Source organism: Cavia porcellus, unplaced genomic scaffold (assembly GCF_034190915.1).
Source record: "Cavia porcellus strain 051 isolate PalLab524CR breed Dunkin Hartley unplaced genomic scaffold, mCavPor4.1 scaffold_30, whole genome shotgun sequence".
Lineage (NCBI taxonomy): Eukaryota > Metazoa > Chordata > Mammalia > Rodentia > Caviidae > Cavia > Cavia porcellus.
Genome location: NW_026947513.1, coordinates 33,256,499 through 33,274,329, shown reverse-complemented (window position 1 = coordinate 33,274,329; position 17,831 = coordinate 33,256,499). Strand labels below are relative to the sequence as shown.

The 17,831-nt window shown below is 46.6% G+C and overlaps 1 protein-coding gene across 1 annotated transcript in view; it reads left to right on the top strand.

Annotated features, from left to right (window-relative positions):
• Nucleotides 1–2,799: 2,799 nt before the first annotated feature.
• Nucleotides 2,800–17,831, top strand: part of Igfbp7 (insulin like growth factor binding protein 7) — a 65,929-nt gene continuing 50,897 nt past the window's right edge. Inside the window, exon 1 of the mRNA XM_003471680.5 lies at nt 2,800–3,316. Within this exon, the coding sequence (XP_003471728.1) occupies nt 2,842–3,316 (475 nt within the window). The 5' untranslated portion in view covers nt 2,800–2,841. The remainder of the gene's footprint in view (nt 3,317–17,831) is intronic.

Genomic DNA, 17,831 nt, shown 5'->3' with positions numbered 1-17,831 from the left:
CTAGGCATGCACCGGGCACAGCCAGATCCACTTCCAGGAAGAAGAAATGTTGTACTCTAAGAAAATAGCTTCGTTATATGTGTATTATAGCAAACTTGCAAACGTGGCTTACTAAATGTTTTTTTTTAATCCTTTTTCCCTAACTGATATGTTAAGTGACCTAATTGATATGTTGAGCAACACTCTCCTCTGTAAAGAATTGCAAGAATCTCACCTAATTGATATGTTAACCATTGTTGCCCTCTCCAAACTACAGAAGTTGTGCTAAAACAAGCTAACAAGGGTTGTTAATCACTGCTAGGTGCCTCTATTCTCCGCTAAAGAGCTAAAGAAAACTAGAATGGCCCGTTAACTTATACTTGTTTAAAGTAACCTGCTTGTGTGCAGAGAGATTTGCGTATGAGTTTAACCCTTTACCCTGACCTTGACACATAACCGCCGTTTTCTGTTCTGTATGGCGCCTTATTGCCTCTCTCTCCCCTCACCTATCTATCTAGGCCATAAAGAATTTGGGTTTCTGGTGACCTCTTCCCGACCCAGTGATGATCTGTCATAAAATGAGCCTACCCCAATTTTAAGAACTGTTTAGCTTCAAAGAAATTACCGGGAAATACTATGGCCCAAACCCCAATCGGTGCTTTCCTTTTGTTCTGTAGGCATCGAATGAGTTAGATATCAGATCTTTGTAAAACTTAAGTTTCAGCTTCTTGTAACTCTTGACCCCTTCACACCCGCTAGCGAAAACAAGCTGTCCTGGGATAATTAACTGTCCACTTTCTTCTCCAAATATTGCTGCAGATGTGCCACTCTGAGATAATGTCAGTCTGTAGGATGGGAGTAATTTGAGAAACACCAGGAACTCCCGAGATTGTCAGAGCTAAGTGGACAGCAATACAGTTTCCAGACTCGGGTCAACAAGTTTGATGGCTCTGCAGGTTTCTTTGTTTCTCCCCCCACCCTTTTCCTCCAGCCTCTTTTTAAAGTCCTCCCTTCAGTCTCTGGCACACAGTTTCCAAATTGGCTCCCGGAGACTGGTCGCCAGGCCTGGAAATAAAGCCTTTGCCACCTAAATTTTCGGTCTCTTGCCTCCTTGGATTTTATACCGGGGCCCAAGTTATAACAGAAACATGTCTGTTCCCACAGTACTGGTTTAGGAGGTTTTGAACCCTCTGTGATGCTGCCCAATGGAGGTGCTGCTTTCTAATTCCCATCAATGCACCGTGGAAATCACCTATTATTATTTTTTTTTTTTTGAGACAGGTTTCACTATGGAGTTCTGGCAGGTCTTCAACTCACTTTGTAGCCCAGGCCAGCCTCACACTCACAGAGATCCTCCTGCCTCAGCCTCCTGAGTGCTGGGATTACAGGCAGGTACCACCATACCTGGCGCTTTCATTCTCCTAAACTACCCCCACACAAATCCACTGCCCTCTTCTGTAACGATCGTCCTATACCACAAACCTGCTCTTTCCTCTCCCTTCATCCCACAGTAGCACACTGTCATCTAGATGTGGCATAATCAAAAACTAAGGTGAACATATAAAACCTTTTCAATTTATTACAGTAAAAAGAAATTGTCATTAATTTCCATTGAAAATATTCCCCCTCACTTCAAACACATCCCACTGTTCTGCCACTTTCTGAAGCATTTCTACAAGTTCTCTTTCACAAGTGTCTTTCGTTGTGCTGTGATAGCTACTTTGACGTCTTGAATTCATTTAAAACATTTACCTTTGTAGTAAATGTTTAGTCCTGGAGGAACTAATCAGGGGATTTCAGGAAAAGAAAGAAAAGCTGCAGGTTCAGCCAGCAGCCGCCAATGATGCAAGCCTGTCTCCACATTCTCCTCCACCCACTGAACAGAACCTGGGTAGCTGACATCTTGCCTGAAGAACAGAAGTGTGGAATTTCTCTTTAAAGGCTTTATTGACCTACCTTTTCTCCTTTCCCTGAATAAACACATCTCTTATTTTCAAATCCTCCAGCTTGGGGGGTGGGATGTGGGGGAATCCTGATAGGGTCCCTGCCTGCTGAGCTGCTAGGGTTTCGGAAGGGACTGGCAGTCTTACAGGTTCCTGTTCCAAGCCTGGTGGCATTCTTTTGTAATCTCATTTACTGGAAGGCTGAGGCAGGAATACTACAAGCCAGAGGCTACCCTAGGGAAGTTAGCGAGACCTGGAGCTACTGAGTGGGAGAATGCTTGCTTGCGGGCCCTGGGTTCAATTCGCAGCACCGAGACACTAACTTGACATAAGAAAAACAGAAAGTTTCACGTAATAAGAGTGGGAACAAGGTTCCAAGGACCCATAAATGAAAGTAGTTGGCAAAGACTTGTTCTTTCAGCGTGACTTCCAGGTCACCAACCGGTCCCCAAATCCACATTTTTCCCCCTTGTCGTCTTTCCAAACCACAAAGTACTCAGGTGTCCCCGAGGCCACGGATGTTTTTCCCAAGGCCTTCATCGCTAGCTCAGCGCTACCATCCCAAGCCTTTTTTATTTTGAAAGTGGTCTGGGCTGGGCTCCAATTGACGATCCTCCTGCGTCAGCCTCCCAGAGTGCTGGGATTACAGGCGTGCGCCACCACGCTCAGCACCTGCGGAGAATCCGTCTAAAACTTCGTAGAGGATTAAACTTCGGTCTGGGCCAGTAAGGCGAGGACCGAAAGGCTGCGGGTGCTGCAGCCCGCAGAGCTGGGGGCACAGGGGGCGGCGCCCGGGACGGCTTCCGAGGCCGGGCTGGGCCGGGCTGGGCCGGACTGGGCCGGCCGGGCGGGGCGGCGGGTTAAAGGCGCGCGCGTCCCGGCCCCGCTCACTCTCCGTCCGGCCGCCGCCGTCCCCGCCATGGAGCGAGCGCCGCTGCGCGCCCTGCTGCTGGGCGCCGCCGTGCTGCTGCTCCTGCTCGTGCCCCTCTCCTCTTCCTCCTCTTCGGACGCCTGCGGGCCCTGCAAGCCGGCCGCCTGCCCGCCGCTGCCCCCGCGAGGCTGCCCGCTGGGCGAGACCCGCGACGCGTGCGGCTGCTGCCCCGAGTGCGCGCGCGCCGAGGGCGAGCCGTGCGGGGGCGCGGGCGCCGGCAGGGGGCACTGCGCGCAGGGCATGGAGTGCGTGAAGAGCCGCAAGAGGCGGAAGGGCAAGGCCGGGGCAGCGGCCGGCGGCGCGGGCGTGAGCGGCGTGTGCGTGTGCAAGAACCGCTACCCGGTGTGCGGCAGCGACGGCACCACCTACGCCAACGGGTGCCAGCTGCGCGCCGCCAGCCTGCGGGCGGAGAGCCGCGGGGAGAAGGCCATCACGCAGCTCAGCAAGGGCACCTGCGAGCAAGGTGGGCACCTGGAGCGCGGCCGGGGCGGGTCGAGGAGGCCACGGCGTGGGCGCCGCCGCCCACTTCTCTCGGGTGGCTGGGGTTAGAGTTGGGTGCGCGCGCCCACAAAGTGAAAAGACGAAGCGGTGCTGCGCCTGGATAGAAATCTCGGGGACCTTGGGCTCCTGCGTCCCCAAGGAGACCCCTGGCAAGGCAGTGAGCCCACAGCGGGGATCCAGATGTGTTCGTTTCTCATGCCTCTTTCTTGGTTTGGGAGTGGAGTGGCGCTGTCAAGACAGGAAGCCTAGAGGCGTTTGAAGTACAAAGTAAGGACTGTCAGAAAGTTGACCCTCTAACTGGCTAGATTTGCTTTTATAAAACTGGATTTCACATTTTTTTAATGCTCTCTTACTGGAAATTATCAGTTCCCAAAGAGTAATCCAACTAATTGCTGATGGACAAAAATAAGATACAAACTCTTCGAAGAGTGTTTTTAGGATGTACTTTGTTGTGAACCATTGACATTTTGAGTGGTTTTTGATTTTTACTATAATTTGTCCCTAGGCTGCACTGCTTGGCAAGGAGACCTTTGAGGTTGTTTGATGGTTGATTTTATTCCGTACAAGTCCAAGCTAGTTATAAATAACAGTCTGAACTTGCAAGGGGAAAAAAAAAAAAAAAAACCAGTTAAGGCTAGTGCCTGAAGTAACATTCCCATTGTAACTTTCATTGCCTATAGTTCAGGGGAAAGTTAGAGATCCGTTCTGCTGAGGTGACAGAGCACACAGTTCAAACTTTCTCCCACATTTCCAGACAGCAGTGGTTTCGTTAATGCTCTTCCCAGAAGTCCAGATGCTATTAGATTGTATGCCATTAGTTTCAAAGTTCACTATGGAGTAAGCTGGCTATTCATAGTATCATTCCTTTAAATTTAGAAAATCACAAGCCCCCCCAAAATCCATATGTGTATTTCCACCAGAAAAGGCCAGTCGTTCCTTTAAATTACATCACAAAAAAAAAGGAAATGTACTTTGTTCCAAGAATTCATTGCAAATATTGAGATTTTCTTATAAACATCCCGAGGGACATTTGTCTCCCATAATCTTACACAGTGACTGGTAATTGGGTCAGCTGAGTGTTTGGGTGGTGATTGCTCCTAAATATTAAGCCTGGCGGTCACCCTGCACCAGTCTCCATCCTCAGCAACTCTTTAGACCCCAATCCCTTGACAGTGCAGAAGTGGCCTTTTTTCTTTTCTTTTCTTTTTTAATGTTAGCAGAAGTGGAATCAAACTGGAAACTTTGACATGAGTTAGCCTTTTTTCCTCACCCTAAACTGAGAAGTATGGAATCTAGAACAGAAAAGGACTCTAGGTCAGCGCTAGAGAGAGTCAAGAGACCATGAGGTCCACCCACCAGCACACTTTCCATAGTAGAGATGAATGCCAGGAAAATCAAGTCTCCTAACTTCTCCTGACTCTTCAAAGTGTCTTGTCAGTGATAGAAACAAGAAGAGTACAATTTACATCTGTGCTGTTTAGTACTGAGGCTTTGGGAAACATATTTTCTGGCTTCCATTCATCATTTCTGTTCTCAAAAGAAACTTGAATTATACTTAGGAACAACTTGCATATTGATGGAGAGCAGGCATTGTAGGACTTGGCCACAGTGATGTTTTTCAACCCACATTCTGTTCTGTTGGTTACATTTAACATAGTCATGTGATTGAAAATGACAGTGCACATTTAAATATTTTTTAACATATTACAATAAGACACACTGCCATTAATCCTTCTTCGAATACTCTCCCTCCCATCTAATAATTAGCCCATCATGCCTGCCACTTTCTAAAGCAGTTCTAGGAGTTTTCATTCCTGTCTTTACTTACACTGTTGTGGCTTAATCAGTGTCCTGAATCAATTCAAAACATTGACCTTTCATGGTTATTTTGACTTTGGGGAAGAGCCAGAAGTAACATCTTGTCAGATCCTGTGAGTAGGTGGATGAGGACCCTCAGTAATTTTTTAGGAGCCTGCCTTTCTTATGGATGGTTCATAGCAGCAACTTTCACTGTATTATCATACCTCCTAAGAAGAAACTCACAAAAGAGGACTCCTAGAACTGCGTCAGAGAGTGGCAAGAATGATGGGATAAGTATAAGTGAGAGGGAGCTTTTCAAGGGGGATTAAGAGCAGTGTGTCTTTCACAATAATTGGAGTTTATTTAAATATACACCATTGGTGTTGATCAGCCCTGGTACATTTACTGAGCAGCTAGCTGCTGTCAGCACTGTACTAGGTGCTGTGTAGCAGGGATATAGGAAATACATCTTGTCTTGCTGATTGAACAGCTGCACACAGGGCAAGGGATACAGCTCAGGGGTAGAGACTTGCTCTCCAAGCAGGAGGGCTAAGTTCCAGCTGATACCACAAATAAGTAACAAGTAAATGACTAAAGGCATGTGTGTGCAAATGTTGCAAAGTCCCAGAGCACTTTCCCTGGGTCCCTGGAGCAGTTCACCATCTTCTCCTTTACAAGACCAAGATCATCATTTACTTCCCTGCTGGAGAGAGGTCTTATGCTGCCTGTTTCTGAACTCTGCGGTCAAAGGCTTAAAAAGTCTGTTTGAGAGGGAATGAGCTAATAATCTCAAGTCTTGGAACTGTCATAGTGAATTTAGTGCCATTAGATGTTATTGAGGTCCCTGCAATCATGGGTAACTGGAAAAGGGGAGCAGATAAGCCAGTTTAATAAAAAGGAGTTGATGTAGAGAAGCTGACACATATAATACAATCTCATTATTGGAAAGGAACATGGTGTTCCTCTAGTGCAGTTCCTGGCTTCATCTTTCATTCATTATCTTTTACATTGATGTACCTTGACAGTCCCGTTCCAGTTACTTGGCTTCTTTAGGTATCGTTCCTTCTTCTGTCTCAGAATTAATTTAATTATATAACAAGAATGTCATTCTTCAGGATCTTCCTTAGTATGTTTAGGACCAAGTTCAAACTACTTTCTGGGGCACAGGAGAGTCATTACAATATAACCCTGTTACTTGGTTTGGTTTGATTCTTTTGGTGGTTTTTGGGGGGTTTTGGTTGGGGTTTTTTGGGGGGAGAGGTTGCTTTGGTTTTTTTTTTTTTGCCACTTCTATCCAACCTCCTTGATGGTCCAGCCACAAAACGCATCTGTGCCTCAACATCTCCTGCTTCTTCATCCCACTGTGCTTCTGCCTTGAATGCTTCCCTGGCTACCCACACACCACAGCCGCACTCTCCCTGGCATCTGCCTCCCCTGTGGACTCTTTTATTTATTTACTTATTTATTTTTGTCTTTTTGAGACAAGGTCTCACTATGCAGTTCAGGCTGGCCTTGAGTTCACTTTGTAGCCCAGGCTGGTCTCGAACTCGCAACAATCTTCCTGTCTCAACCTCCCAATTGCTGGGATTACAGGCATGAGCCACCATGCCCGGCTCCCCACTGTGGACTCTTATCTAGTCTGTAAGGAGCTTGCCACTTTCTCTGAGAAGCAGCCTGACTCTCCTCCCCGCCTGCCCCATCACAAGTCCTTGCTCTCCAATCATGGTTCAGCCTCCAGCCATTGTTGCAGCAAATACTCCCTGTACTGCAGCAGGCCTGGCAGAACAGTGAGCTGAGAGCCTGACTCCCAGGGTATGAGCCTTCCCTCTGCCCTTCGCTAACTCTAACTCTCTACCATGGTCCCCTCACTTGTAAAATGGGGATTATATCCACACCTAGCTCATAAGGTTGTCATGAAGTGTCTTACTTTTTACTCATTGCTGAGACAAAATACCTCAAGCCCAAGTTGGGGAAAAAAAGGTTTATTTCTTACAGTTTTTGGAGGTTTCAGTCCACACTCAGTTGGCTCCAAGGCAGGTGGGCATGGCTGGGCCACAGTTCAGGAACCAGCAAACAGCAAGACACACCTTCTTCCTGCCATTACATCACATCCTGGCTCCACCCCTATGTGGGTGGAGCACTGACACCATCAATCCAAGCACTAGACAGAACCATCACAAATGCACAATGCAAACTCATGAGGCCTGGGGGGCACAGACATAAACCATGACATTAAGATTAAAAGTAATAAAGATTGATGCTAGATGGGCCAAGAATACAGCTCAGTGGCATAAAGACCTGCCTGGCAAGCACAAGGTCCTGAGTTCGATTCCCAGTACCACAAAAAAACTGATACAAGAAAGGACTTGATGAGTATTAATCATTGTTGTTACTCAGCCAGAAAGTAAGCCCCTGAAGGAACAGAGTTTTTGTCCCTGCATCCCAGGAAAGCAGACCACTCGCTGGCATATAAGGGTGCTTTGAACACACCTCAATGAGTGAATGAGGGAATATAAATTGGCAAGCACTCTTCTGATCTCTGGGCAGGCAGCCTTGACTTAAATACACAAGGTCCCTCTCTCATGGAGTTCAGTGTAAGCTTTAGAAACAAACAGGTGTCATCCCATAATTGTATGTATTATGTACAGTGTAATCAGCAAGCTAGGTTAGAGTTTAGAGATAAATGGGCAATACCCAGTGAGGTTGGCAGAGCCACGCCAGGATGCCAAAGACCTAGCAAGGCCAGAGCCTGTAAGGAGAGCAAGCTCTGCTTCTGTATGTACCTTTCCTGCTGTCTCAAGAACGCTCTTCCCCACTGGACTGTGAGCATCGAAAAAGAGGGACTGCTTCCTGTGTTTAGACTTCCTTCCAAATACAGTGACTGGGTAATAGTTGGGCCTTCTATAAATATTTGTTGATTAAACAAAGGAATCCTCATAGAAAGTGCCTTTTTATTTGCAGATGTGGGCAGCAGACTCACCTACCTGTCTGTTCTTTTTGCCTAGCGTCTTCTGCCTTCCTGAGGTCTAGGATTTCCAGAGAATTCATCTAACGTTGACTGCACTTTCCATCCTTAACCATCTCTGACATTAGATGCTTACTTCCTGCCCAACCTTCAACTGTCCCATGTTCCATTGCTGGATAGAATTGGGTCCAGAAGCTGCTTCATAAATGGAAGGGTGAAGATTCTGTTCATCAGAAAATTATTTGACCAATTTTAAGCATTCATTTTTGAGTGCTTCTGTGATGCATTTTAAAGATTGATAACATATTATTTAGAGGTCCATATTCTATTACTGTCCTTCAGTGAATCTCTGAACTTCACTGAAAGTCGAAACAGAAGGGTCCCAAAACTAAATGTAATTGTTAATGATCTAGTCGATATATAGGGGAGGACAAGATAGCCCAATGCTTTCTTAAACCAAGTCGCTTAGACCACAGAGCCAGGCAGAGATCTCACAGGAGGGGGTCAGGCTGAGAGGTTGGAGTGAGGAGAGCAGAGATTAGTGAAGCAGAGTAGCTGAGTAGCAAAGGCTACATGGCCATAGCAATGGCTCATGTCCTGTACTGCCAGATGCACCATGACCTAGCAGAACCTGAGGGGGGAGGGGGACAGGATTTGGAGATTGAGCTGTGATCATTCCTGGAGGTCAGGCACCTAAGAGAAGATCAGACCTATCAAATGCTATTCAGCCTTTAAAGAGAAGGACATTCTGCCATTTGTAACTATAGGCTTGAATTTGGAGAACATTATGTTAAATGAAATAACTCAGGCAGAGAAATACGGCATGATCTCATCCCCATGGAATTGAAAAAGGTCAAACCAACAGGACCAAGGAGTAAAATGTGGTTGCCAGAGACTGTGATAGAATATTGATTTAAGGGCACCGACTTTCAGGAGGAGAAAGTTTAGGAGCTCTGATACATATCATGGTGATTCTAATCATCTACTGTGTGTTTAAAAACTGTTGAGAGATGTTAGGTGTTCATACCACAGAAAAAATAAGTTTATGCTAAATAGCCTGATTTGGCCATTCCACACTTTACACATATATCACACTGTGGTATACTGTACTATATCCGTTGTTTGTTTTGTTTTCTGTACCAGAGATCAAACTCTCAACCTCGTGCTTGCCTGGCAGTCACTGAGCTAATTCCCCCGGCAACCCTTTCTTTTTAACTTGGCAACTAAAATTTAAAAAAAAAATTTTTTTTCTCAGTACTGGGAACTGAACCCAGGGCCTTCACACTGCGCTACATCCCTGGCTCTTTTTCCAGCATGGTTGTTTTTTTTATGGGGATTTGGGGTGTTTTTCAGAAAAAGTCATGCCACAACGCTGAGCTGCCCACGCTGGGCTCAAACTGGTGATCTTCTTGCCTCAGTTTATCAGATTATTAGGATTATAGGTGTGGCTACCATACCTGGCTCTAAAATAAATTCTGAAAAATGACACCAGATGCACAGGATGTTCGCGGAGCCCTGCATGATGGCCCGGTGGCTTCCAGGCTGCTCAGGGTGGGAAGGGGGGGAGCCATGGAGCCACAGGTAGAATCTGTGCCCTTAGAAACCTGCGGGCCGCACTTAGTGGAAGAGGCTGGGCCAGGACAGGATACGGCGGCTCCATCCAGGAGCTGGTGCCCAAGTGCCGGCAGGTGCAGCCTGAGTTGCGGCTTCCCCAACCCTCAGCACGTGCGTCCGTCCGTCAGCACTTCCGGTCTCCTCTGCTTCCGGCACATCCGGGTCCCACCCACCACATCCGGGCCCCACCCGCCATGGCGGCTGGTGGGGATTGCAGCAGGAGGCCTTTCTGGAGACCTTGCTGAGTGGCTGCTCACAGAAGTGCCCTGCTTAACAGGCAGGCGCTTCCTCCTCATACAAGGCGCTGGTCCAGCGCAGGCCCCACCACTTTCTCCATCTTCACATCAGAAAAGGGGAAAGAAAGTCCTGCGAGGGCACCGCGGGCACCTGCTTTTAAGACCTTTCTGCCCTCCTGTGCCCTGCTCAAGTGACACACTTGTTCTTTATTATCAGTTTACTCAGTTTTAATTAGTGCATTGTAAGAAAGATATGAAGAACCGAAGACACTTTAGAAAATAGGCAACCTTGAAGAAGGGTCTTAAAGGACTGAAGATCCTTTCTGAGGAAAGGAATCTGAAGAACAAGTTAATGTTTCTCCATAGTTTGGGAGTTAGTTATTAAATGGAAAATGCCTGACTGACTATTCTGCAATTCTTGAAGAAAATAGAATTTAAATGCCTGGGATTAAACAGCCAGAAGGCACATTTGGATTACATGCCAGGGAGAATTTTCCAGTAAAACTGTCGAATACACTAAGATGGTGGGAGTCGAGAGAGCTGAGCAATAACCTCAGTGAGCAGAGCAACAGTGAGGGAGGACTTGATAACTTTTCCATCTGCACTGTAGGACTCTCACATGGAATGGTGGGGCTGAGCAGACATTTACTGACATTCTTAAACATGATTTCCACGCTGTCCCTCAAGGTGATCCCTGGGGCCTACTGCAGACCTGCCTTGTACCAGAAACTGCCTTACAAGGCACCGTTTTGGGTGGCCGGTGACTAGGCGTTCTTGGGTGGAGTCCAAGGCCCGCCCTGCCTTCTCTGTGCCAAATCTTCCCCCAGTGGATAAGATCCTGCATTTCCTTTACTAAACTCCAGCTGCCTTACTATGATCTGACCTCATCTGTGCTTTTAATTGCAGGACAAATGACATCCTGTTCTTTGCATCTGGTAACAGGGGACCCCTGCATTATTGATTGTCCACTGTTAAGCCAAGGGTACCCAAGGGTAACTTCTTTTGGTAACTGAGAGTGGTGCAGTCAGAAAACTTGGAAAGGGAAAGAGACTTAGGTGTATGTAAATGAATTGCCCACTGTTTGAGGGCAATTTTAAAGATTTTCCAGGAAATTCTTTGCTCTTTATGACCAGAGAGCTAGAAATGTCCTCAGAAATCTTCCCAAGCCAGTTCTACTGGGGTTTTCCAGGTCAGTGAAGGCCATTCCCTGCCCTAACAGTGCTGGAAGGAAAGCCAGAGCTGATAATGTGAGGAAAGACTGTCTTTTTCCTAAATTTGATGTGCTGAAGAGCTGGACTCTTGTTTTATCACAAATTGCACTAATGGAAAATTAATAGGGCCCCTTTAAAAAGTGAATTTGTGATAGTGGTAGCTGACAATTGTACAGTACTGTAAACAGGGAGTTTACTAATGGCTCCAAGTGGGTGTTCCTTTCTTGCACCTTTAAAACCACCTCGAAAGGTACAATACAGGAAACTGTTATCCCAGTTCATCCCAAACTTACCCCAAAGGAAACTGCAGGCCTCTGTCACATAGCACCAAGTGACGCATCTGTACTTAAGTCGGGGAATTCTGCTACAGCCTTGCTGTTTAAAGTGTGCTGCATAGACCCATTGTGTTGACTCACTATTGGGTTATTTTCCCTCTGTATAAACCTGAAATGATTTCTAAATAAAAATTTAAAACAAGCCAAACATGATGGCATATACTTGTAGTGTCAGCACTCAGGAGGCTGAGACAGAAGGATTGCTGTTGATATAAGAGAAAGAGACTCTCTCAAGATGCTAGATGTCCAGTATGAGTTTGTGTTCTCTAAAATCAAAGGGTGAATTCTAGGGATATCAGAGCTTAAGAGCAGAATATATTTATTGGGGGAAAGAAAGCTTCTGTCTGACAGAGAGACAGAAGGGTTCCCCAGTGGATCACTGAGGACCCTGCCTGTCCTAGGAATTTTTATTATGCAAAACCACAAGGTGAGATGGATCCAAAGTGGGAAAAAGTGGAAAATTACGAGGTGGGGAAAACTGTGATCAATGAATAAGATTACAAGTGTAACTGTCCAGGTAAAATGGATTAAATAGGGGTCAGATGGGGAGGTGAGTCATGCAGCAAATAGGCATGAAACAGAACAGGGGCTCCAGGAAGGGTGGGTCAGTGGCTCTTCTTGGCTTCCCCAAGGTGATGGCTGCCTGTTTAGAATATCAGTCACTGTTTACCCTTGAAGCAGTATATGGGTACATCTTTTGAATGAGGTCTGGCCCTGAGTGGAGGTGCCTGTCTCCCCCACAATTTTAATGTATCCTGTTTTCTGCACTGGCTCCTTTGAGGGCCCAGCCCTGTCTGGCTGTCCTGGCTGACGGCCTGTGATATTTCTAACAGCTGTCTGTAACACTGAGTTTGAGACCAACGTGGGACATACAGCAAGTTCAAAGCTAATCTGAAACATATAGTAAAACCCTGTCTCAACCAATCAATCAATAAACTAAGTTAAAAGTAAGGCCAGGGCTGGGGATTTAGCTCAGCAACATAAGCGCCTGCCTGGCAAACTCAAGGTCGTGAGTTCAATCCCTGGCTCAAAAAAAAAAAAGTTAAGGCCAGTTGTGGTGGCACACACCTCTAATCCCAGCATTCTAGAAAGCTGATGTACGAAGATCCTGAGTTTAGACCAGTTTGAGTAATTCAGCAAGATCCTCTATCGGGATATGATACGCCATCTAAATAGATCTATAATGGCTCTTTGAATGAACATAGAATAGAGATTCTATATGATAGCAAAGTTTTAAGTCTTTCCTGGGGCACATAGATGGTGCCTTACAATAAACGCTATATTGTTTTGGAGGGAGGCTTGCCCATAAGTGGATATGGGCAGAGCTCATGACGGTGTGACTCTCGCCAGAGCAGTCTAGCATCTCAGAGCCCTTGGCAGAGTCCTTATGGGGTGCGGAGGCTGCTGACCTGAATACTTGCCCCAGGGAGACCTCTTGCAATGTCTGATTGATCACTCTTTCAGAGTAGGGTAGGGGAGAAAACTCACTGTTCCTATGTTCAAATATTCCCTTTCATGCGTGGTTTAAACTGGAATGCTGAACTTGACCCCTGACCCTATCTCTCCTCTCAGATACATTTTCCCAGTTGAGTAACACTGGGCATCTCAGGTATGGTCTGAGGTAAGGCAGGGTTTACATTCCAACAGGAACTGAAGCCTGTTTTGCCAGCCGTGATAACTTGAAGCAGAAGGGAAATACTCCAGGACTTGAGAACTCACCTAGGGCTTTGTGAACTCAACTAGGCGTAATCCCTTTTACCTTTCTGAGAGAGAAGAAAAGAGCACTTTTTAATAGTGCAGCGGGCGGGGTGCGGCTGCCTCTGGTCTCCTGGTTCTTCCCGAGGTTTCTGAGAAGCCCCACCCCACCCCCACCCCATCTTTCTGCCTGATATTTTGTTTGCATCAGAATAGTGGCCCAGCAGTCAAGTGACGGAATTGGGAAAGCTTCAGATCTGACATCTGTTCTACTCTCTTCTGGCCTCACCCCAAGCATGGAAGAAAAATTTATCGAGAAATAGATCTCCTGGCACTTTTTGGGGGGTTTGAAAGAGACCACCCACATGCAGGCTTCAGGAGCAGGTGTCAGAGTAGCGGGAGCCACAGGGCACAAAGCCTGCCCCTTCTTCTGGGGGAGGCAGCTTTCAGAATTCTGCTGGGGATCCGAAAGGGAATTTCAACACAGCTTCAGCAGTTAGGGTGGCTTTGGCGTCCAGAGATCTGGGAGCCCTGGCTTTTGATGGGGAATAAGATGCATACCTGACACTGCTGCTTGATCTTGAGCGGAGCGACTTCTTAGCGAGGCCCAGCCCAGCCGAGGGAGTGGGTGGCGGGGCAGAGACAGTTGCTGGTAGACACTTCACAGCCGGGATCTGAGCCAGAGGACCCGCTGGGCTCAGTGAGTGTCCAATCAGAGGCTGTGAGCCAGCTGGAGAGTTGATCTGACGTGGCTCTTTCTGCACCACCTGCGGAGCTTTTGGTTAAGTACTTGGGGAAGTGGCAGGGCAGAGTGGTCCTTTCCAGACTCCACCAGGAGGAGCCGGTGTCAGCACCCCGTTTCCTGCTGCCTGAAAAGCTGCTCCCTGCTTTTTTTTTCCATCTATGCCGCTTGGCCTGTCTCCAGGTGCCACCTTTCTTTCCTATCTGAGCTCAGAGAAAGGGTGTGTCCTTTCTCTACCTGCGTCCCAGCGACAGTGGGGGACCTGGTAAACCCTGCCCAGTGCACCCCCTGGCTGCACCCCAGGTTCACAAGCTGCCCTAGAAGAGCCAAGCAAGCAAGAACTTAGTGTCCACTCTGGAAGTGGCCTACACGGTCAGTGCCACCACTTCTTTTCTGCATGCTACTCGGGACGAGTTTTTCAGGTGTTTTAGGGTCCTCATTCACTCTGAATGTCAGCCCAAACCTGTACCCCTTCTCAGGACAAGCCCAGATGATGGTGAAGATGGCCTCTGAGGCGATGGGCTTGACAGGTCCCCCAAAATGACCCCGGGGCCATCTCTACTGATCACCTTCAGCCGCAATGGTGTGCAGGGTATGTCAGGAAATACAGGCTGAGGGCTCAGGGTGCCCCTGGGAGTCAGGTCACCTGGGCCAAATCTCTATTCTGCTACTTAACTACAGGTGTGATCCCAACCTCTTTCATTTATAGTTTGATTTTGTTTGGTTTTGGTTTTGGTTTTTTGAGACTGGGTCTTACTATGTGAGTTCAATCTGGCGTTGGACTCACTTTGTAGGCCCGGCTGACTGAACTCATGATGATCTTCCTGCCTCAGCCTCCCAAGTGCTGGAATTATAGGAATGTGTCACCACAATAGGCCTCATTTATAGTTTTTGTATTTGTTTGGAGATTTTTTGGTACTGGAAGTTGAACCCAGGACCTTCATGCTGAGCTGAAGCCCCAGCCCATTTTTATTTTTCATTTTGAGACATTTCTGAGTTTCTGAGACTGGACTTAAAAGTATAGTCCTCGGCCTCCTAGGGTCCTAGGACTACAGGTGTGCACTGGGATAACTTCAGGTGCCCAACTTCAATTCATAGTTTTGTTATGGACCGAACATGTGTACAATAATAAAGCCTACCACTTTAGAGTTGTTGAGAAGTGAGATAATATATGAAAACATTGATACCAGCCTCATAGTAAGATCTCACTAAATTGTTTCAATTCTGTTAGCATTATAAAACATAATATGGGTTAGTTTATAAGTGCTCTATCACATGTTAGTGTCTTACTATGACCAGTCCCAACTCAATCCTGCCTCACATGATTCCAGGTTAGAGCTGAAACTTGTGTTTGGGCCCCTGCAAATAAAATCACAAGACGATGTTGTCAGCAGCAAATCCCAGGACCTTCTGCCTTGCTGTGCAAGGATTCTGGCACAGGGCATCCTGCCCAGATTGGGAGATGCCAGAATCCAGTGCAGGCTGACAGGGGCCCTTCAGGGTGCTGGCCAGAGTGTGTGCTTTGCTGGGCTGCATAAATAGTTCTGATCCTTCCAGCCCAGGGTTACTCATGCTGTTTTCTAACAGCACCTCTTATTGGCTGCCGTTCAGTCACTTCAGGCTGAGAGGTCACTCCCATTCAGTTATTAATGGTATACCTAGTTGATTCATTTAAAAGTAAGTATGGGGGGGGGAGTATTGGCTTCAAAGAGGAATGTGAATCAAAACCACAGTTCAGAAACCAAAGAGAATAGTGAGTGCCCATAGATACACACTGGGTATTTGGCTTTTAGAGTAGTATTGACAGAAATAATCATTCTTTCACTGCAATTCCTGTGTTTGTTCTTTGGCTTACATGGCTTAGCAGAAACTCATCTGGAAAATTAAAACACTTAGCTATAAACGGACGTATTTACACCCAGAAGGTGACTATGTGTGTCAGGATGGAGGACGAAGGAGAACAAGGGCACAGAGCAGAGATTTAGGAAAAGCGATAACTTTTCAGGTGCACCAGCTTCAGAACATTGAGGAGAAAATGCCAGAACATTGGGTGCTAGGTGCTCTTTCGCCTCCAAAATCAGCAGGACTTTTCAGAATGTGAAGTCCGCCTCGGAAGCGGAAGCCCTTGAACACATGATTGCACACTTGACCGAGCACCTGATCGCTTCATACTGCACAGGCAGCTAGTGGCTTGGCTACTTCTGATCTCCGGCTATTTTGAGTCTCTTATCTGCATCTAACAGTCAAAATATGTTTGCATCTGTCATTGTTGGTATTTTTAAAAGCTTGACTACCATTTTAAGAAAAATATTCACCTAAAGTTACATACCCAATCTTTTATTTTTGGAGTGCATTTTGAGACAGGGTCTTTCTATGTAGTCCACACTGGCATTGAACCCACTATGTGGCCCAGGCTGGCCTCAAACTCAGATCCAGTGCTCTTGCCTCAGCCTCAGAGTGTTGAGATGACAGGTGTGCACCACCACACCCAGCCTCCAGAGTTTCAGTTATTTCTCTACAGTAAATATTCCTTAAACCTAGGGAAGTGGTGGTGAACCCATAGCATGTGTGCTGCACGGGGCTGTCTGTCATCACTGAAAGCTCGCAAAGGTTTGCTTCCCTGGGCTGGGGTTTCTGTTTTGCTCACCATTGAATCCTCAGTGTCAAACAGTCCTTGGAATGTTATAGGTACTAAGTACATATTTGATGAGTAAATAAATGAATGATTGAGGGCAGATTCATTGCCCTGTTGTTAGAAAGGGAGCCTTCGTGCTGACAGGTGATCACCTTTAGAGAGAGGAGGTTTCTCTCTTCCCTGTCATCTCTGTGAAATCTCACAGGACACAGTGGCTCCCCCAGCATAGAGGAGAATCTCTGATAATTCACCTGAACCTTTTGGATTGCAATCATCCCTTATAATTACTTTCTGCAGTCAAAAAACTCTGAGACTTGTGGCATGGTGACACTTGCATGTTACACAAGTTCAAGGCAAGTCTGGGCTACATAGCAAGACCATGTCTCAAAAAAGATAAAGGACTAGAGATACAGCTCAGGGTAGAATACTGGCCTAATTTGTCAAAGCTCCTGGACTCAATCCCTTGTAGTGAAAAGCAACAAAGCCCTGATACTGAGAATAATGTTCCATTCTGCTTTATCATTTCCTCATTTCCCATGCAGTGTGTATGATATTCTACCACTGCCACTGGCTGTGTGATCTTGGGAAATTTGCTTAACCTCTCGGAACATCATTTTTCTCACATGTGAAGTATACTACTGACTTACAAGGTGCATGTAGCAGTTGCATGAGTTAATGTATTCTAAAGGCTTAACACAGCGTTTGACCCACAACTGATCATCAATAGTTGGTCTACTAGTCTACCTTTCCCTCAAGTTGAACAGCAGCGGAAGAAAGCACAGATATGGCACATTGTCATTATTTGTGGTACTTGTGTTCTGGGAGGTCTGTTCTGGGAGCACTGAATCAACAAATACTGAACCACTGCTCCCAGAGGCACTGTATGGTTAGAATCTGGGAGTCTCTGATCACATTTCATCAGCCCACCAGTACAGAGCTTGCTTTAAAGACCTTTTATTTAATATATACTAAGCTGAAGGCCAGTGACATGATAACCCATGCCCGGGTGAAGCTGTCAGACCCGTTTCTCTGACACGCGTCACCATAGACTGTTGGTTCTTTGGGGGATGCAAGCCAGCTCTTCAACACAACATGCAGGGGCATCTTAAACAGCTAAGTCACCAAGAGAAATCACAAAAATACAAAAAAAAACACACACACAAAGTGGCACTAAACAGGTTGTAAGGGACAGTTGGAGTTGTGACAATGAAACATGTAGGTAGGAGGGTGCCCTGCTGTATGCC